Source organism: Delphinus delphis, chromosome 13 (assembly GCF_949987515.2).
Source record: "Delphinus delphis chromosome 13, mDelDel1.2, whole genome shotgun sequence".
Taxonomy (NCBI): Eukaryota; Metazoa; Chordata; class Mammalia; order Artiodactyla; family Delphinidae; genus Delphinus; species Delphinus delphis.
The window spans coordinates 50334366-50356965 of record NC_082695.1 but is presented as its reverse complement, the minus strand read 5'-3'; the positions used below and the strand labels follow the sequence as shown (position 1 = coordinate 50356965).

At 38.5% G+C, this 22600-nt stretch overlaps 1 protein-coding gene across 4 annotated transcripts in view; it reads left to right on the top strand.

Annotated features, from left to right (window-relative positions):
- RPRD1A (regulation of nuclear pre-mRNA domain containing 1A) overlaps positions 1-7312 on the top strand; it is a 72838-nt gene extending 65526 nt beyond the window's left edge. The window contains exons 7-9 of one of the 4 annotated variants that reach the window (XR_009521750.1): positions 3811-4008; positions 6542-6612; positions 7160-7312. Coding sequence is in view for 2 of the 4 variants with exons in the window: in XM_060028907.1 (XP_059884890.1) it covers positions 3811-3960 (150 nt within the window). In the remaining 2 variants the exon portion in view is untranslated. Of the gene's footprint in view, positions 1-3810 lie in introns of all 4 variants that reach the window. The other 3 variants (XR_009521749.1, XM_060028907.1, XM_060028906.1) reach the window with 3 other exon arrangements.
- Positions 7313-22600: the final 15288 nt, after the last annotated feature.

Genomic DNA, 22600 nt, shown 5'->3' with positions numbered 1-22600 from the left:
AAATGATTACCACAACCAGGTTAATTAATATATTCATCACATGGCTACTTTGGTGATGAGAACACAAAGTCTACTCTCTTAGCAGTGTATCAAGTGTACAAGTGTACAACACAGTATTATTAACTATAATCACCATCTGTACATTAGATCCCCAGAGCATATTCATTTTATAACTGAAGGCTTGTACCTTTTGACCAGTATCTCCCCATCTCCCACCCCCGCTCCACCCCAGTCCCTGGTCACCATCATTTTCTGTTTCTGTGAGTTCATCTTTTTTTTAAGGGTCCACATATAAGTGAGATTATATAGTATTTGTCTTTCTCTGTCTGGCTAATTTCAGTTAACATAATGTCTTATAGGTTTGTGCAGGTTGTTGCAAATGACAGAATTTCCTCATTCTCATAGCTGAATGTTCCATTGTATATATGTACCATGTCTTTATCCATTCACCTGTTGACAAAGAGTTGGGTTTCTTCCATATCTTGGCTATTGTGAATAATGCTGCGATGAACATGGGAGTGCAGGTATCTCTTCCAGACACTGATTTTGTTTTGAGGTCAGTGTTAGATATTTGTTCTGACACCAGGAGGGCGCTATCTGTTTTATTACATGTTTCTCATGCAAAATCTTTGAGTCAGGTCTGTGGAACTAGGAGTGGGACAATGGCAAGCTTTTCTTTAAGTGATGCCCCTGCTATAGGAGCTGAGCCGTTGGTGAAGGGAGGGGGTGCAGGAGCCTGTGTTCCTCTTGGCTTGCCTCTTCTCGTGAAGACCACCACCTCCTGAATTGGGGGCAAGGGTTATCCGTGCTCCAGTATTCTCAGCTTCTGCATCTAAGGTAGAGCCTGCGTTTCACGGAGTGGGGCTGAGCAGAAGGGCGCCCTCAGGCTCTTAAACTTAAAATTTTTGAACCCTTAATCCTCTCTTTTTTTTGTTTACTTGTAAAGTAGCCTTGACTTCCCCGCCCCCCCCCCCACATGGCTGTATTTTATTCTCCTATTGCTCAACTTTATTTTCTTCATTTATACCTGAAATAATATTGATATTTATGTTTTTTTATGCCTCCTTCCCCCTGAAATGTTAGCTTTGTAAAGGCAAGAGACCTCATCTGTTTTGTTTAACACTGTTATCTCCAGCGCTTAATAAATATATACTAGCCATATGCTGGGGACTGCCATCACAACACTCCCAGTCTTGTAGGGCAGAGAGGAGGATTGTAAATAGACAGTCAACAACATTTTTCTAAAGGTGTGCATTCATGGTGCTGTGATGATTCTGACCTAAGAGAATTACTATCATTATTGTACATCAGAATCAAAACAATATACATATCTTATTGTAAGCATTGTTGCCATAGGAAGCCAACTTGTGGAATCTTGGAGCCTCTTTCTAGACCACCAGTGAGGCAATTGAAAAGTTTTGGGACTATGGCCTGGATCATAGAATTGGGTAGTTCGTCAGGTTTCATCTGGTTTTTTCTTCAGGCTAACATCAAATAGTTAACCAGGGCTACTTAAATCTTTTGTCTTTCAGATGAAAGTCTGCCTGTGACAGTAGCAGAAAGCTTTTGATTACTACTTTTGTTCCTAATATAGTAAAGCACGATTTTACTCGCTTATGAAGGATAATCACTCTTCTCACAGGATTATTGAAAGGATTAAATGAGTTCGTATTTTAATGTGTGGCATATTATGGGCATTCAATAAATGGCAGCTTTTGATTATGTTTACCAAATTTCTTGTATGCAGTGTTGCCAATTGGTAGAAGGCTTTTATCAATAATTGCCACAGATCCTTTGAATCAAAGGATTAATATAAACCTTAATAATTGAAGTACAGCCTATCTGGATGCTAGAAACTAGAAATTAGCGTGAGCAGTAATGACCACTAAAGGCACATAAGACATTTCTCAAAACATCTAGCCTCGAGAGGAGCAGAGAGTAATTACTTCTGAGCATGTTTGAACAGCATCTGGCTATGTCATGCTGACCCCAGAGTACTTTAGGTGTTACTTATTAGAGAATTATTTAGTAAGAACAGAGGGACAGATGGAGATGTGTGTTTGCCCCCCTATCAGCATGTGCTGAGGAAGGCACGTATGCTAAATGAGATGTGTGTGGAGATCCGACTGAAGAGTATGCATCTAGAATGAAATACTCTGGTGCTTCTCTTTTGTTTGCCACTCCGAGCTGTTATGCTGAAACCTACCTGATGTTCCAGTGTGTCACTGGCAAAGGGGAAAAGGGAACAGGAAAATCTTACCTTGAGGTTATAGATCCCAATTAAACTCTCTTTTACTCAACCTTGATCTTCATGATGGATTAGAAATTCAGGAACAGGCAGACATGGCAAAGATTGACCCCTCTGTTGTGTGCCCAAAGCTCTCCTAGAACATGTCCAGCTTTCAACCTTGTCTGCTTTGTCTGCCATTGTGCCCAGTTCCCCATGCTTCAGAAATCTTCTCCTTTCCCTTAGAGCAGTTGCGATATAGTAATTCTGACAAACTCCTTTCCCCAGGTGTAGTTATTCTTTAAAAGAGGAGGCTCAGTAACACAAAGTTTGCTAACTGATTTCATTTTAGACAGAAAAACCGTGGAGAAGTAGCTCACAAGTTGGCTGTGTATTAGCATCCTTTGGGGGAGCTTTTACAAAATTTGAGAGCTCTGGATCCACTGCCAGAGATTCTCATTTAATTGATAGATAGTGAGGCTGGAGTTCTCTTGAAAATTCTGAGTTTCTTCAAAAATTTCCTAGGTGATTCAGTCAGAGTTGAGAAACAGCTAAAGAAGAAGGGCTCTTGGTGGAGAGACCCTCGACCCCAGATGAAAGCTTATCACTCACCTGGTCTGTCTTGAGATCACCCTCGGTGAGAGGGAAGGAGAGGGCTGTAGGCTTTATAGAGGGAATAATACCCACTTTCTAGGTTCCCCTCTTCACATCCCACCTCTGCTAGGTGATGGAGTAAAGAAGGGTCCTCTCTCCTTGTTGAAGTCTGGAAACTTCAGTTAAAAGATATTTCCACTACAGAGAATGGGCTGTTTCCCCCTAAGCCAAACATGATCTTAATTAGTTTCCAGTCTCTGACTCCTTAGGCTGCTGTTTGCAGGGTTGCCTAACCTTCTTTTTGTGGCATTGTAATCCTTTGGTGAGCTGGCAAAGCCTTGGACCCCTTCTCAAGTTAAATATTTTAAATATAGAAAATAAAATGCATAGCATTACAATGGAAGCAAGTTATATTGAAGTAGAGCTTATTGAAATAATAAAAGTACAATAATATATGCTTCTTTACTGATACATTAAATTACATGTAGCAGTTGGTCTAATAATTTCAAAGTAGTCATAAATGTAAACAATATTTTAAGATAGATGTGAAAAACTGTAAAGTAATATTGAAGCAACTGGTTTCTGTTAAACTCACAGATACTGATAATGCTCCTGTGGTCTGCTGCCAACATTCAGAATTGAAAACAGTGCTAAATTTCAGTTTAAGTTTGTGAAAATAAATATATACTTTTTCTTATCCAAGCTCCTGTATACCTGAAAATCTTATATGCTGTGGTTAAGTATATTAATATTTTAGTCTTCTCTTTACAAGTGTGAAACAAGAGCTTACGATTGTGATTTTTCATAATAATGAGTTTACCTACTTATTTCCGAAGTCCCTCTTTTAATCCTAAAGCTCACATTATAATCTCGTTATTCAGCATAAACTGAATGTTTTACCAGATATAATGTAGAGCATTAGCTAGATAAGCTAGATAGCCCTTCTCTGAACTCCCAGAAGTGCTAATGAGAGTGGTTTGATGTTACAGGAATACAAGCGCAAGTTAGCCAGAGTTTCCCTGGTGCGAAAAGAACTCAGGTCCCGGATCCAGAGCCTGCCGGACTTATCTCGATTGCCCAATGTTACTGGCAGCCACATGCACCTGCCCTTTGCGGGGGACATCTACAGTGAAGATTGATGACCAGTCTCTTTCCAGGGCCCAGGACTTTGCAAGAGATGGAGACAGGTTAGGTGGATAGTCCTGTAGTGTTATTTTTGTATATTGTTGAGAGAGTGACATTAACAAAAAGAAATAAGTAATTTATAAAATTGTTTAAAATGTTGGTTTGTTTACTATTTTATTGGTAAGTTAACATGACTTAGTTTAAACAACGTGAATCTCTGTGTATTAATAAGCTCACAAATAGTGATTATTTTCAAAAGATCTTTTTGTAAATTTTTTTGATTCAGGGCCTTGTGAGAAATTCCATGTTTCTATTTCTTCATGTATTTTCAAATGATTTTCTTTATTTTCTTCAGTATCTAATCACTGTATAGTATGTAATTCCTAAAGAGTAAGAACTAATGAGGAGTTTGTTGAGAATTTATTATGGTATAGTTAGGACTTGATTGTAGAAGGGACTAAGTGTTCCAACTTAATTTTCACCCTTCTCCCCAACCAAAATATCAGTTCTGTGCCTCTCAATGCCTTTGATTCCTATTTCCTAGAGGTCAGTAATTTAACAGTAAATATGGATGTCATTTTGAGAGTCAGATCAGAACCTAGAGAACTTTTCCACTATAGTACTATAGGGGTTCCATTCCAACTGCCACAGTGTAGAATAAAAGGAGTGTTAAACAGGGACCCCCTTGAATAAACTGTTTATTATTATTTGGATAGATTAATATGAAAATGCTTTGGAAATGTTATGAATTTTGACATTGTACCAAGAGAACAACTCTGATTCTAGAACTGATTTCTAGTTGTCAAATCAGGCTCCTTTTAACATAATTGATCCCTTTAACACAAAGCCATCTGTGGGATTAAAAGAAGTGTAAAATAATGATACTTTATTATTCTCTTAGCCATTTAACTTTAAAAACAATAGTATTTTTAGCTTTAATATCTCAAGAACACAATATTCATTAATGTTCAGTAAAGTAGCCTGGAACATTATTAATGTTTCCTTAAGGTTTTTGAATGACTGTATATTTGGAAATTAAGCAGTGCTACACTACAGGGTAGATCTGGTAAATATTATATTTGTATATTTAGAATTACCAAAACAAATGTACTTTTTTTTTATCTTTTATTTCTAACCCTGTGTGTTAGAGCAGTTGCATGCTCTCCTGCTTTCTCTTTAAATCACATTGTTAAGCTGTGGATTTTGTACTCAGTGATGACTTAGGATGAACTTTTTTTCATTCATTATTTTACATATTAGAAATTTTTCTTTTCGTTGTAAGAAGATTCAATTGAGATAGTCAATAAAACATCTTTTAGATCCCACAAGCCAGTTATGTCTCACTAGTCTGAATGGCTTCACTCTTTCTCAGTATTAGAGATTATAGCTAAAATGAATTTCTATGTGAAGGAGAAGACAAATATTTATTTTTAGTAGCCAGTAGTTTTGGGAACAGTGCTTTTAACAGTTTGACCTCTCAGAAACAGACACACAGAGAAGTAGTTCCCACATATGGCTTATATTCCAAAGTTTTTTAGTCAACTTTTGGGACTCGGGGCACATTTTTTCACAGGAACGGTAGTAATTAGATTCCCTGTGAACACTACCACAGAAAGCTCACCCAGGAATCTAATCCACTTAACCATGAATGTACTTAACTTGTAATGTGGTTGACAAATTACTGGTAGTAGATCCTGACCAACATTTGTAACGTCACTAAGAAAATGGTGTGTAGCAGCCAGACTTACACATTGGGGTGTATGTCTGTCTTGTGTACTTCTGTCCCTAGGTGTAGGATATGTAAGAAAAAGATTCAGCATGGTGGTGGAGGGTGTAACCAATGCACAATTATTAAAACCTGGTTATACCTGTTGTAAAAGTATGCCACATAAGTTAATTTTTGTTAAAGTGAAAGCAAAAGCTTGTGTATTAATTTATTTTCAGCATCTTGACCTTATTTATGATCTGCTGAAGTGTTGATTTATCTATTCAAAATGCATTTTTTCCATTTAAAACTAATTTATAAACTATGTACTCCTGGGAAGATTTGAAACCTATTAGAAGTTTGTTGAAATATTTTCACCATTTAAGACAGACTTCTGACATAGATACTGATTTTAATGCCAGTATCTGCTCTAAATATTTATGATAAAAATGCATTATTTTTTAAAGAGCTTGATGCGATTTGTGATAAGTGATAGTACTCAACCTGAATCCTACTCCCAATTTCACCCTTTGACTAATCCTCCACAAACCTTCAGTTGTTGGTTGATTTACTGACTGTAAACACAAATGATATGGTCTGGTTTAGAAGTTATGTTTTCAGCCTTATGATAATTAACATGGTAAGCCTTAGCAGTAAATAGCTTTCCTTTCTAAAAGGGAGACTACATTTTCTCAAGAAATGGGGCTAGCTGGGGGTACTATAATACCAGATTCTGAATCATGAGCATTTTCTTCACTGTGTACGTGAGGCAAATCATGCATTTTTGAGTGCAGCTTGGCCTGGCCCCTCAGGAGAAAAGCATGTCACCACACTTGCAGTAGGGGTATTTTGGTTTGAATGGATACCATCACTCTTTTCTCCACAAACAGTGCAGAGAGCTGTCTGGAGTGGCAGTTTGAACAGATTCCCTGGCGTTCCCTCTGCTCCTTCCATCATTACAGTAAGTAAAAGAACCACATGGGGGAACCTGGGAGTCTGAGAAAAAGAGCTGTGCTTAATAGCCAACCTCCCTTTCTATGAAAACCAGTCCAGGTGCAGCTATTTTGGTACCTCTTCTCACATGCACTCTGCGTCAGGGTTTTTCTGTAAGAACTCCTTCAGGGTCAGCAACAGCCGGGATGACCTTGTCATCTTGACTTGCAAAATTAAAATAACAAACCTAGGTTGTCAATTGTCACTGTAGATGAGCAACTCATCTATTATCATTATTGAACAGGTTCTGAGAAATCTTTAGAAAGAAAACACTCAAAAGTACAAATTAATAAGGAAAGTTAGAATGTCCTTTCTGAATTTTCCATTCAAAAAATTTATATTATATGAAATAACATAAAGCTCTATACTGCTTTGATTTCTATTAAGAAGTAGCTCCTAAGATGTAGTCTTGTTTAATAGTTGTTGCACTGTATCAAAGCTTTTTAAAGTGTAAATCCAATTCTTCTCTGTATAGAAAGGGAGCATTGTGTTACTTACTGAATTTATTTATACAGAGCATTTGTTGCCATCTGCAATTCCAGCCATCCACACATGAGTCTGTTCTGAGGTGGCAGTAGCACACGGGAAGATGAAGTTTCCCTATTTCTTTACCCCTTTTTCTTTGGTGGTATCTGATGAAAATATAAGATGTTCTTAATAAAGTTTTACGTTCCTTTTGAGATGTGTAGATTATTTTTGTGAATTTGTTTAATTGGATATGGGGTGGGGAGGGAGACATTGATGGACTGGGAGGGAAACAAAGTACTGGAAGTGTCCAGCAATATTACCGTGGAGAAACTGCCAAAGGAGGTTCTATTTGCATGGTCAATGGGAACCAAACTTGAGCGAACATCCGAATCACCTGGAGGGCTTATTAAACTATAGGTTGCTGGGCCCCACCCCCAGAGGTTCTGGGATAAGGCCTGATAGTTTACATTTCTAACAATTTGATGCTAATGCCACTGAGTTTAGGGACCACATTTTGACAACCGCTGCTCTAGAGTAACTTTCAAGTCCGTGACTTGCTTCATGATTTAAAATTCCAGGTAATTTCAGGCAATTCCAAGTAATAAGATAATAAAGTATGGGTTTTACAGTTCCGTATATAGCAGGTTCCTTTGGGCAGAGAACGAGACCATATCTTGTTTTGTGACCTACTGCACAGAAATAAATAGTGCTTTTTTTCTTTCTTTTTTTTTTTTTTTTTTTTTTTGCGGTACGCGGGCCTCTCACTGTTGGGGCCTCTCCCGTTGCGGAGCACAGGCTCCGGACGCACAGGCTCAGCAGCCATGGCTCACGGGCCCAGCTGCTCCGCGTCATGTGGGATCTTCCTGGACCGGGGCACGAACCCGTGTCCTCTGCATCGGCAGGCGGACTCTCAACCACTGCGCCACCAGGGAAGCCCAGTAGTGCTTTTGAGTGAACAGATTCACTTGGTACCTTGAAATCCCTGGAGTACAGGTCCTCTCACCACATCTTGAATTTAAAGCAGAATTGGAAAATACTAGAAATCTGAGGGAATCTCTAGGGCAGTGTTTGCCAAACTCCTTTTATAAGACTCACTTGGGACGTTTGCAAAAAGGGCACATACCTCCTGAATCAGAATTCTCTGTGATTCTTATCTAGAAAGTCTGGGAGGTCTAGTCCTTAGGCTAGTGCCCCTGGTTTTCCATTCTGGATGGCCTCTGGTCACTTTATCTGTATCCGGGTGCTTCCCATTCCCATTCCCATTCCAATCTTCCCCCCTTGCAGCAGTAGGTTTTATACAGTGGGACCTGCATCCAGAGATTCTGTTTCTGAAGATTTGGGATAGATTTGGAAATCTGCATTTTAAACAAGCTACCAAGATGATTCTGATGCAGGTAATTCTTGACTGTACTTTGAGAAACAATGCCCTGCAAAGCAAATTATGGTCTATAACATACAATGATGGTAGGTCACGCATTTATGGTACTTCCTGTACACCAGGGCTGCTCTAAGCACTTCACATATCCTTTGCGATAGATGCTCTGATTATTCTAGTTTTACATATGGGGAAGCTAAGACACAGTGTAAATTCTGTGTGACCTTGAGCAAGTCAGATGGTGAAGCTGGGATTCAGACCCAGCTCCAAGTCTGACTCTGAGCCTGTGCTTCTGAACTACTATATAGTGCTGCCTGTTATACTGATATGTTGTGTAGCAGCTCCATCATCACCATATCCACATTTTGCATAACGTGATGTTATAGTGAAATTATAACATGCAAATATTCAAATTAAAAAGTAACATCTTAGCTAGAAGTGTGGTGAAGGAGGGGGGCTTTTGAAAAGATATTATACGCAGTTGTCTTGTGTGTTGTTTTTATTGAGGTAAAATGTATGTAACATAAAATTCACCATTTTAAAGTGTACTCTGGCATTCAATACATTGATGATTAACACTGTTGTGCAACCATCACCACCATTCATCTTTAGAACATTTTCACCTTCCCCATTTAAAACTCTGCCCATTAAACTATAACTCCCTATCTCTCCAGCCCCTTGCAACCATTTTACTTTCTGTCTCTATGAATTTGACTTCTCCAGGTACCTCATATAAGTGGAATTATAAAATATTTGTTCTTTTGTGCTTGGCTTATTAAACTTAGCATAATCTCCTCTAGGTTCGTTCATGTTGTATCATGTGTCAGGATTTCCTTTTTTTTTTTTTTTTTTTTTTTGTGCGGTACGCGGGCCTCACTGTTGTGGCCTCCCCGGTTGCGGAGCACAGGCTCCAGACGCGCAGGCTCAGCGGCCATGGCTCACGGGCCCAGCCGCTCCGCGGTATGTGGGATCTTCCCGGACCGGGGCACGAACTCGTGTCCCCTGCATCGGCAGGCGGACTCTCAACCACTGCGCCACCAGGGAAGCCCAGGATTTCCTTTTTTTTTTTTTTTTATAAAGTTTCTCACCACAGACATTCTTTTAAAATTAATTTATTTATTTTTGGCTGCGTTGGGTCTTTGTTGCTGTTCGGGCTTTCTTTAGCTGCATCGAGCGGGGCTACTCTTCGTGGCAGTGCGCGGGCCTCTCATTGAGGTGGCTTCTCTTGTTGCGGAGCACGGGCTCTAGGTGCACGGGCTTCAGTAGTTGAGACACACGGGCTCAGTAGTTGTGGCACGTGGGCTCTAGAGCGCAGACTCAGTAGTTGTGACTCACGGGCTTAGTTGCTCCGCGGCATGTGGGATCTTCCCAGACCAGGGCTTGAACCCGTGTCCCCTGCATTGGCAGGCGGATTTTTAACCACTGCGCCACCAAGGAAGCCCTTGAATTTCCCTTTTTAAGGCTCAGTAGTATTCCATTGTATAGATATAGAATGGAATATTTTGTTTATCCAATGGATATTTTGTTTATCCACATTTTGTTTATCCATTCGTCTGTTGATGGACCCTGGATTGCTTCCACCTTTTGACTATTGTGAATAATACGACTATAAACATGGGTGTACAAATACCTGTGCAAGTCCCTGCTTTGATTTCCAATTGGTTTTTTCAAAGCAATTATTTATATTAGTATCAATGAAGTAGAGTTAGAATGAACTATTGATAGGGATAGTCTAGACAACATTTTAATGAATACCTATGTTTAAGGCATGGTGTTAAATCTTGTGAGATATACAGAGATTATTCAACTGCATGGCTGCTCTCAAAAAACTTACAATCTAGTGGGAATGGATACAGTAACAATTTTTAGAATTGACCAAAGCTTGCTTTTATTTTTAAACTAGCATATTTTTTCCAAGCCAGTGGTTCCATAGGCCAGCATTAGCCTCAGCTGGGAACTTCTTTGAAGGGCTGAAGTCTCAGGCTCCAGACCTACTGAATTAGAAAATCTAAGGCTGGGGACCAGCAATGTATCTTTTAAACAAGCCCTCTAGGTAATTCTAATGCACACTCAAGTTCCAGGTTTGTTTTGTGTACCACTGTTCTAGGCATCCAACACCTTACCTCAACACTTCATTCTCAAGTATGGGAAAACTTTAGAGGGAATAAAAGGACTTGGTCCAACAAAAGCAATTGTAAAAAAGTGTGCTTTTCCTGACAAGCCAAGGAATGCTTTTTATCTGCCTTTTTATCTGCCTATTTCTTTATCTGCCTATTTCTACTCTTAGGAACCCCACTCTGTCTGCCCTGGCAAATTTCTCCATATTTTCTTATTTCATTTCTCTGTCTAGTGCATCTCTTGTCATTCTTCTGAGGCGGGTAGAGTGAAGGAGAAACAGTAATGCAGTCTGGGCTCTGACCATTATCTGCCTTATCTAAAAGACTGATTAGCCCTTGGTATAATTACACCACCACAGGTTTAGCCATTTTAATTGCTGAAGTCCCTGTGATTTTATTTCCAACTTGTTGGATGCCATCAAAAATGAAAACTGTATTTTACTGCCCTTTTTGTAAATGAATCACTGACTAAAATGGAATGACTGAAGTGAATTTTAGAATTACACATTTCACATTTGAATTCTATGCATCATGGAAAAGGTAAAAAATCGAAATTTTGAATTAATTTAAGTGAAATTGTTATGCAGAGCCATTAGCTGATTCAGATGTATCTAGAAAAAATCAGTTGTATCGGTATTGTTTAGTTTGGTTTATTGTCTTAAAGTCATATTTCAAATATACAAAGAAATATTTTTAAAAAATAAAACGTGTTTATTTATGGAAATACAAGTTAAACAAGAAATTCTGAGGTTTAAATCATATATTAATACATTATTACATTAGTATTTAGTGTCTCCTTTTTCCAGCTCTTGATATTTATGTTATAAAATCTTGTAATACTCTTATGGGATTGAGTTACTAGCAGAGAGCTCACAATGCTATTTGATTCTTAAGGGTCTTTGCATAATTTAGTGATAACTGCCATAAGGTGCTTGTGGTTTTGGTTGTAGTTTTGTGATTTGAACTGTTAGACTGCTTAACAGAGGGAAATTCAGTTTTCATTCTTCTTTTTGAGCTGGTATTTGAGCTCTGCAGGACCTCGGGCACACTTCATGTCCATGTCCAGTTCCTTGTGCCTTTATCTAATTGATAGTTCTTGATACCCTATCCTAGTCATTAGTGCTTAGCATTCTCCCTGTTAGAGTTGCTAGTCCCTCCCTACCTTGGCTAGCATGAGGAAGAAAGACTAACTTCTTTCTATTTCCTTTGTCTTTTCTTCCTTGCTTTTATGTCCATTGATGGACAGAGCAATTACAATTGTGGTAAAGTTTTACATCAACAGAATAAAGCTCTTTTACTAGTTGGGTGTAATTTTCCCACCAGGAACCAATAAAAAGCAAACTACTAATGATGGAGCTTATTGATTGGTTAAAATATAATTTTTCCTTAACCAGCAGGTTTTGCAACATGGCTTAGAGCTTTTTTTTAAGGCTAGTATGTTTTTCAAAATGTATGACTTAGAAATAATATTTAAACAGAAAACCTAATTATTTTAATATAGTGGAAGTGTTTTAGAAATAATATGTAAACAGAAAACCTAATTATTTTAATATAGTGGAAGTGTTTTTAAGGGCGTTTTGTTTTGTTTTGTTTTGTTTGCGGTACATGGGCCTCTCACTGTTGTGGCCTCTTCCATTGCGGAGCACAGGCTCCAGACACGCAGACTCAGCGGCCATGGCTCACGGGTCCAGCCGCTCCGCGGCATGTGGGATCTTCCGGGACCGGGGCACGAACCCATGTCCCCTGCATCGGCAGGCGGACTCTCAACCACTGCGCCACCAGAGAAGCCCCTAGGGCGTTTTTAAAAAGCTCCATATTATTTAAATTAGTTTTAAAATCCTTGTAGTTATACAATGTAATAATTGGTAATTCAAATAACCCAGGGCAATAGGTATGCAATTTTATTTTTAGCTGTTACTTAATCATAGTCATATATGAAATTTAATCTTTACTAGATATATATTTTGCAGCTTAATAATTACCTTTGAATACTTTGATGAGGTTAGATATAATGAAGAGATTTCCCAAGTGCTTGTTTGCTGTCATTTTAGAAATTCTAAACAGTTACTTTCATCATAAAAAGTTAGAGGCAGTGTTAAGCATCATTTGGTTAAAATATTCCTCTATTTCATATTTGTTTTTGAACATTGATTTGGTTTCCATTTTTGTTATATTACTGAGTGTATTACATGGATATGATAGCATTCTGTAGGCACTTTATAATTTCTTGGTACTGTAGTAGAAATCTCATTTGTTGTTAAAGTATAGTATTAAGGATATATAGACTTGTTTCATTGTATGCCACTTAGTGAAATTGTAATTTGTATTTTATGTCCTCTAAGAATGCACAGTGTACTTTTCTAAAGGATGAAAACTGTCAATAATTGTTTGCAGAGGTCTTCAGATTAAAAAAATTAAGCAGTCTTCTATTTCAAAAGACATACTATCAAGAGCCAACAAAATTCAGCTGGAGTTGGAACAGCAATTGAAATACATTTCTTTGCTGTCTAGGAAGAAGTTTAATGAGTTCTTTACAGTTTCAAAAATGGCGCCAACTAAACTGTAGTGACTAGTAAGAGGAAGGTGGTCTCAGAGTTTGTAGATTCCCAAGAAAACTGTAGTTTCCCAGTCCAAAATTCCCAGTCCAGCTTTTCAAGATTTCATTGACCTAAGTTGTCAGAAGCCCAATTAGTAGGGATGTATAGTGTCTAAATAAATCCCTCCTTTCCATTTAATACAGCAAATGTAGTTTTATGGTTTTTGAATGAATGTGTTGAGCCTTTAATATATGGAAGTTACCATACCAGAAGCTGAGAGAATTCAAACATGAGTAAGATGCAGCTCTGCCCTTACAGAGCTCAGAATCTAATGTGGGAAACAGATACTGACTATATTATAATGTCTTAAGTTCTACACAAGTGGTATGAAAAATGTGGAACACTGAGAAAAGAATGGTTGATGTCTATGGGGAACCGCTGCCTAGAGCTTTATAGAAAAGATGGACATTTGAATTCATCTCTGTTAACTAACCATGGGTCAAATAAGCAATGAAAAAGATTTTTTAAAATGTGTTCTGTACCCGAACACAACAATACTGATGAATTAAATGAAAATTAAGCTAAATGAAATAGTATATATAAACATACCTTTTGCTCAGTGGAAATCTGAAGGCATTAGATCTTACTCATGTTGAATAACATGGCTAGGTTTAGGATAAGTCTACTGGAAAGAAGGGTAAGATTTTAAGGAAGAACGTAGTTACCTGATTTCAACCATGTGCTGCATGGGCCAAACGACAGAAGCTGTCTTCAGGATTGTTCCTTGCCCCCCCAGCCCCTACCCCAAGCCACAGCTATATGTGTAAGTACACGTATGTGTGTATGTATATATACACACACACATTTCTCTGTGGCTAAAAAGCTGATGCAGTTTTTTTATTCTATTCATGTTGTTGGAAATTCTGTGATAGATAGAACATGATGTTTAGTTTCATAAAACCCAACTCTGTGTCTGAACTGTATTGCAAAAATTGTTAAAGTATAGGCCAGTAAAATAAAGACTCTAGCATATAGAAATGAAACATGATGTGCAGTCTGATTTCTTTCACTATATTGTCATGACTGGGATTGACTATCTGACAGGGAGAGTGGAACAGATTGCAGCTATCTGTCTGAACTGTAGACCAAGGAGCATGCCACTTGTTCTTGCTGCTAACTAGCTAGATTTACTCTTGGCTAAATGCAGCAGCTCATTTGTTTAACCACATAATTTGAGGAATGCCGTTTCTGACTGTGTAAAGGATCTGAGGCAACAGCCAGGACTACGTACTGGCTGAGGTAAAATATTTGAATTCTCCTTGGAGGAGCATCCCTCACCCAGCTTTGGCTGTGTCGCTCAGACCTGGACCTTTAAGTTCAAGACTCAAGTGAGGGTTCTGTTCACCGATTAATCTAAGGACTGATTTGTTGGAATCTGCTATATTTTCCTGCTTTTATTGAATTAATAATTCCCCTGCATGAGCCTAAAGGCTTACATATTTAATTGAGGTTATGAAACTCCCCCAGGTTTCATAGCCTCAGGTTTCATTAGGCTTACTGATCTGAGTAAGTAAGTGTTTTTCTCTTGTCAGAATTTAGGTACTATAGTTTTCAAGGAAGTGCCTAGAGAGAGTATTATCATATTTGATGTGTGTATATAAGACTGTGGTAAGAAAGTTTGTAAATTCTTTAGAATAGAATTGGTATGCCAGAAATAGTTTAGGTAGACCATTCTCTCTGAGCACTTTTATCCTAGACAAGATGCTGTACCTTAGAGAGAGATACTTGAAGATCAGGGGAATAGTGAAATTCTTACTGAATTGATGTGAGGGAGCAACACAGCACTGATTGGAATCTTAGCGGTGGAGTGTGCTCTCCCCAAAACCCAAAAGTCAAGTTAGATTTTTATTTTTATTTTTTGGCCACACTGTACGGTTTGCAGGATCCCAGTTCCCCGACCAGGGATTGAACCCAGGCCACAGCAGTGAAAGCCTGGAATCCCAACCACTAGGCCACCAGGAACTCCCCCAAGTTAGATTTTTAAACAGAAGTTTGAAGTCAGCCACCCAACTGCTCCTTTATATTCCATTTGTCAAACAGTCGTGTCTTTCATCAAGACAACAGCAGAAGTTTAGGAGATATTTAAAATTCAGAAGCATTGCCTGTATTGACTTGGGAGTTCAACAAAAACTGCTTTAAACCTCCCCAAAACTGTCACTATTAAATAAATAGTCCTGCTTTTGGCCACAAAATTAAGAAGTTAAATTTTACCTACCTAAAAAACTTTTGTCTCTTTTCATTAATCATATAATTATCAATTATATTTAAATACCAGGTATCCTGCCTGGTGTGCCCCTGAGGGTATACGAAAAAAAGTAGCTGGTACTATAGCTAGCTAGTAATACAGGGAGAATTATTTAGAGCTATACACTGTAAATGTAATTCCAAGATACTGAAACGAAAATCCCAAATACAGATATTTAAGACCACTACCCAATCTTTGTGCAAAGTTTCCCTAAATTCAGAGTGAAATTTTGGAATAACTAATCTGAAATGAGTTAGATCTAATGCTATGACTGGTGATTTTACATTTTTAAAAGTTAAGGATTCAAAGACATACTTTAAATAGTGTAAATCATATGTATATTTGATGTGTGTGTGTGATTGCATATTAAAATTAGTAAGAAAATATTCTCTAAAAAGCTAATAGTTCTAAAAAGATAAATTTTAAATATTTCATATCAAGAAAAGGTTAAAAAGACTTAGGTTGAATTGAATATATCAAAAACTATATACTTTAAACACCTGTACCACTGCGTTCTCTTTTGTCTGTTAACTTTAATGACAATTGATAATTGACCTCAAGATTTATAACCAACATTTTGGGGTGCACAATATATAAGAGAATATGTTGATTCCACAAGTGTTGCTACAATTTCTGTCCTTGAGAAAAGTAAAAGATGATTTGGAATTATTCTAAGCAGACATGTATATAAATCTTGTATTTACAACTCGTAGAGCCATTACAGGAAGACCCAGTTGAGGCTGTAAGGGCCTCTTGTCCATAATTCTGGAGGTTGAACCACTTGGAGTTTCTGCATTTCATGAAATGAATTCATAGGTCAGACTTCCATTAACCTCCACTACCTACATGCCACCTCAAGAAAGCAGTCACCAAAGTAAATCTGTCACTTGTTAGAACACCAAATTGCCTTGAATTGAACCTGAACTTAGACTGAAGATATATTAGACAAGTGTTGATATTGTTAAAGAAAAAAACAATCTAACACTTGTTAAAACAAGACTTTATTCAGGACCTTTGTGATAGGTATCAAGACTATTCCAATAGGGGAGAAAGTTTGAGCTCAACTCTGTGCTAAAGACAGCTGGGGATTTATGGCCAAGGAGCAGAGTAAGAGGATCAGTGGATGGAAAATTACTAAAAGGAGATGTTGAGGGTGGGGAAATTCTTGCTAAACTGACTTAGCAGGATTTTTGCTATAACTGGGCTAGGCAGGCCAAATACAAAGCCCAAGGATGAGGCCTAGTCAAAAAGAGGGCTCAGAGAAGCTTGTCTAAAGTTTGGTCAAGAAGAGGGTCTTTGTCCATATAATTAAAACCAAAAAATGTTTACAAATACCTCAAAACAATTTGCCTACATCATTAACGAGATGCTTTCAAAGGACAACCACCACAGGGCAATGCTAGATCTTGTTATTCATCTAGTGGTTTTATTGTTGGTGTTCATAGTTTTTCAATTTTTTTGATCAATTATGATAATACCACAAATTTCTTGAGCACTTTCAACATGCCATCCACTCTTTTAGATGTTTTTCACATACCATCTCATGGAGTCCTCACAGCACCTTTCTGTGGTAAGTACTATCGTTACCCTCATTTTACATATTAGGAAACAGACTCAGAGAAATTAAGAATTTGCCAAAGATTACACAGTTAATAAATGGCACAGCCAGGTTCTGCAAGGCAGGACCACAAAGACTACAGTCTTAACCAGAAGGTTGTACTTGTTTTTAAGAACAAACAAGTAATTCTTAGAATTAATTTTATTTAAATGAACAATATATGGCTTATCAGATTATAAAAGAAAAGATACTTATATTTGGTTGCAGGGTTAAAACATTCAAATAGGCATTTGGTAATATTAGAATTAAATTTTAAGTATAAGAACTCAGGATTTTTAAGAATTTATCTTTTCCAGCTCTGCCTCTGCAGTGGTCTAGGTACTATTACTATTCCTCAGTAGAAGTATAACCAACATCCTATTTCTGGCATCACTACTAATTTGTGCTCAAAAGTAGTAGGGTTTCTTGGAGAGGGGCTGCTTCCACATCTTATGACTGAGAGAATGAAGATAGTCTGGAACTTTTCTTTGCAAGAAAGCAAGACAGATGCTTTCAAAGTTCTGATGGGGCTGAAAGAAAAAAGAAGGCAGCTTAAAAGGGCCTCTCATTGGTCAAGATGTAACAATTTAAACATCAAAATACAAAATAGAGACTAAATTAAAACAAGCAGTCTATAGAAAAATTGGGATTTTCTTTTCAAATAACTAGTATTATATGCAATTGATTTTTATTCAGAAAAATTCCTATTTATATTTAATTGTACGTTTAGTCCCAGGACAGACGGAAGCATACTGAACACTTTCTGGCTGAGTTACACCCAGGGGTTACAGCCCGCACAGCTCAGACTGGGAGGCACACAGGCACAAGTCTCACCAGGCTCCTGTGTGGGAAGAGCTGTGCAAAGGCTTGTGATCAGGGCTTTGAGCATTTCTCTGTGTGTTATACATCAATAAATGGCTTACTAAAAGCAAATTAAAAAGGCTGAGAGTAAGGATCCAGTAGAGGGAGAAGATGAAGAAGGCAGGGCTATTCCACTGGCCAACTGCCCTGGGTCAGAGAAGGGGTGAAATCCAGGATCGATGGCCAGACTGGCCTTGCTGGGGAGGAGGAAGGCTGCCTCTTCTGGAACAGGAGGGAAGCAAGAGAGGCACTGGTGAGAAAGTGAGAGAACTCAGCTTAAAAGTAGAGCAATGTGGGCTTCCCTGGTGGCGCAGTGGTTGAGAGTCCGCCTGCCGATGCAGGGAACTCGGGTTCGTGCCCCAGTCCGGGAGGATCCCACATGCCGCGGAGCGGCTGGGCCCGTGAGCCATGGCCGCTGAGCCTGCGCATCCGAGCCCTCCACAACGGGAGAGGCCACAAGAGTGAGAGGCCCGCGTACCGCAAAAAAAAAAAAAAAAAAAAAAGTAGAGCAATGTCTCAAATGTGCAATTGTACTTTGACTGACCCACCTAGGAACATTACTCAGAGTCCTAAAATCTGAGTAGGGATCACATTAAAAGTCACCATTGTGCTTTTGCAGTTGCGGCCCAGGGGCTGTGCTGAGGGAGACAATAGTGGACAGCATGGAACCAGGGTATATTGAAGATGATTTTGGTCTACAGATTGTCAACTATCTGGTGCCAAAGTTCTTTGTGGACACAAATGAGGCAATATTAGATCTTTGTCTCCCCTTGCCCCTTTCCCACCCATTCCTGTTGGTTTGATTTTCCCTCTCAGGGTTCTGCCCACCCCATCCCTCTCTGGCTGGTGAGGGCCTCCAATTAGGCTTGCTGCAGTCCACAGGATCAGTGGTTCTCTGGTCACATGTTCCAGTCTCCACATCCAATGACTAGACAAGTAGCCCAGAGCTAAGTGAGCTGTGTTCAGGAAGCACTGTGGTAGCTGGGAGGATTCATCAGCATATGAACAAGTGCCATGGCAACGAGATGGAGGTCCAGGAATCAGGACTGCTCGTAGTCTGAGCCCTGCACATGTGCTGCTTCTCTTTATAAGACTATCATTTTCACTTAACTATCTACACTGTAATATTTAAAATATTTTATTGAAGTATACTTGATTTACAATATTGTGTTAGTTTCAGATGTACAGCATAGTGATTCAGTATTTTTGCAGATTACACTCCATTATAGGTTATTACAAGACTCATGGTATAATTCCCTGTGCTGTACAGTATATCCTTGTTTCTTATCTATTTTATATAGAGTAATTAGTGTCTGTTAATCCCATACCCCTAATTTGTCCCTTTCCCCTTTCCTCTCCCCTTTGGTAAGCACAAGTTTGTTTTCTGTATCTGTGAGTCTGTTTTGCATATACATTCATTTATATTATTTTTTAGATTCTACATATAAGTGATATCATACATTATTTGTCTTTCTGTGACTTATTTTACAAAGCATAATATTCTCTAGGTCTAGCCACATTGCTGTAAATAGCAGTATTTCATTCTTTTTATGACTAATATTCCATTGTATGTATATGTATGTGTATATATGTCTTATTAATCCAGTCATCTGTTGATGGGCACTTGGATTACTTCCATGTCTTGGCTATTGTAAATAGTGCTGCTATGAGCATTGGGATGCATGTACCTTCTCGAATTAGTGTTTTCATTTTTTCCAGAAGATACCCAGGAGTGGAATTGCTGGATCATATGGTAGCTCTGTTTTTAGGTTTTTAAGGAACCTACATACCCTTTTCTATACTGGCTGCACCAATTTACATTGCCGTCAACATACGCTGTAATATTTTTAGGTAATTTTTAATTTTCATTTTTAAAATAACAGCTTTACCACATCTTTTTTTATCTTCATCTGTTGATGGGCACTTAGGTTGTTTCCATATCTTGGCTATTGTAAATAACGCTGCGATGAACATGGGATACAGGTATCTTTTCAGATCAGTGTTTTTGTATTCTTTGGATAAATACCAAGAAGTGGGATAGGTAGATCTTGTGGTAATTCTATTCTTAATTTTTGGAGAAATCTCTATACTGTCTTCCACAGTGTCTACACCAATTTACATTCCTACTAACAAACAGCGTACAAGTCTTTCCTTTTCTCCACATCCTTGCCAACACTTTGTTGCCTTTTTTGATACTCACATTTCTGACAGGTGTGAAGTGATATCTCATTGTGGTTTTGATTTGCATTTCCCTAATAATTAGTGATATTGAACATCTTTTCATGTGTCTGTTGACCATCTGTATGTCTTCTTTGGAAAAATGTCTATTCAGCTTCTCTGCCCATTTTTTAACAGGTTATTTTTGCTGTTGTTGTTGAGTTATATGAGTCTTTTATAAATTAATCCCTTATCAGATATATCATTTGCAAATATCTTCTCCCATTCAAGTTTTTTCATTTTATTGATGGTTTCCCTTGCTGTGTAGAAGCTTCTTAGTTTGATGTAATCCCATTTATTTTTGCTTTTGTTTCCTTTGCCTGAGGAGACATATCTAGAAAGATAATGCTAAGACTGATGTCAAAGAGCATATTGCCTATGATTTCTTCTAGGAGTTTTGTGGTTTCAGGTCTTAACATTCAAGTCTTTAATCCATTTTGAGTTCTTTTTTTTTCTTATTTTTTGGCGGTAGGCGGGCCTCTCGCTGTTGTGGCCTCTCCCATTGTGGACCAGAGGCTCCGGACGCGCAGGCTCAGCGGCCATGGCTCACAGGCCTAGCCGCTCCGTGGCATCTGGGATCTTCCCAGACCGGGGCACAAACCAGTGTCCCCAGCATCGGCAGGCGGACTCTCAACCACTGCGCCACCAGGGAAGCCCTTGAGTTCATTTTTATGTATGGTGTGATAGTGGTAGTTTCATTTTTTTGCATGTGGTTGTCCAGTTTTCCTAGCACTATTTATTGAAGAAACTAACCTTTCTTCATTGTATGTTCTTAAGAAAATTTAAGTTTTAAACTTTTGAGCAGCAAAGAGGCTTGGAAACGTATTATAAAGTATCTAAATTGTTTATTTAAAGAGGTTTTAAAAGGTTGAATACAGTCCTAGCCTATCATTTAAAGAATGTTTATCTATGTTCCAGGAAAGACTTATGATAAACTGTTACTATGTTATTTTTTTAAAAAAATTGCAGTATAATTGCTTTACAATGTTGTGTTAGTTTCTGCTGTACAATGAAGTGAGTCAGCTATATGTATACATACCTCCCTCTTGGACCTCCCTCCCACCCCACCCCCCATCCCACCCATCTAGGTCATCACAGAGCTGAGCTTCCTGTGCTTTATAGCAGGTTCCCACTAGCTAGCTATTTTACACATGGTAGTGTATATATGTCAATCCTAATCTCCAAGTTGGTCCCACCCTCCCCTTCCCTGACTGCGTCCACATGTTTGTTCTCTACATCTGCATCTCTATTACTGCCCTGGAAATAGGTTCATCTGTATCATTTTTCTAGATTCCATATATATGCGTTAATATACGATATTTGTTTTTCTCTTTCTGACTTACTTCACTCTGTATGACAGATTCTATGTCCATCCACATCTCTACAAATGACCCAATTTCGTTCCTTTTTATGGCCGAGTAATATTGCATTGTATATATGTACCACCTCTTCTTTTTCCATTCATCTGTCATTGGACATTTAGGTTGTTTCCATATCCTGGCTATTGTAAATAGTGCTGCAATGAACACTGGGGCACATGTCCTTTTGAATTTCGGTTTTCTCAGGGTATATGCCCAGGAGTGGGATTGCTGGGTCATATGGTAGTTCTATCTTTAGTTTTTCAAGGAACCTCCATACTGTTCTCCACAGTGGCTGTATCAATTTATATTGCCACCAAGAGTGCAAGAGGGTTCCCTTTCTCCACACCCTCTCCAGCATTTATTGTTTATAGATATTTTGATGATGGCCATTCTGACCAGTGTGAGGTGATACCTTGTTGTAGTTTTTTTGTGTGTGTGTGTGGTACGCGGGCCTCTCACTGTTGTGGCCTCTCCCGTTGCGGAGCACAGGCTCCGGATGTGCAGGCTCAGCGGCCATGGCTCACGGGCCCAGCTGCTCCACAGCTTGTGGGATCTTCCTGGACCAGGGCACGAACCCATGTCCCCTGCATCAGCAGGCGGACTCTCAACCACTGCGCCACCAGGGAAGCCCTTGTTGTAGTTTTGATTTCATTTCTCTAATTAGTGATGTTGAGCATCTTTTCATGTCCCTCTTGGCCCTCTGTATGTCTTCTTTAGAGAAATGTCTATTTAGGTCTTTTGCCCATTTTTTGATTGGGTTTTTTGTTTTTTTGATATTGAGTTCCATGAGCTGTTTGTATATTTTGGAGATTAATCCTTTGTCCGTTGCTTTCTTTGCAAATATTTTCTCCCATTCTGAGGACTGTCTTTTTGTCTTGTTTATGGTTTCCTTCTCTGTGCAAAAGCTTTTAAGTTTAAGTCCCATTTGTTTATTTTTGTTTTTATTTTCATTACTCTAGGAGGTGGGTCAAAAAAGATCTTGCACTGGTTTATGTCAGAGTGTTTTTCCTATGTTTTCCTCTAAGAGTTTTATAGTGTCTGGTCTTACATTTAGGTCTTTAATCCATTTTATTTTTGTGTATGGTGTTAGGGAGTGTTCTAATTTCATTCTTTCACAT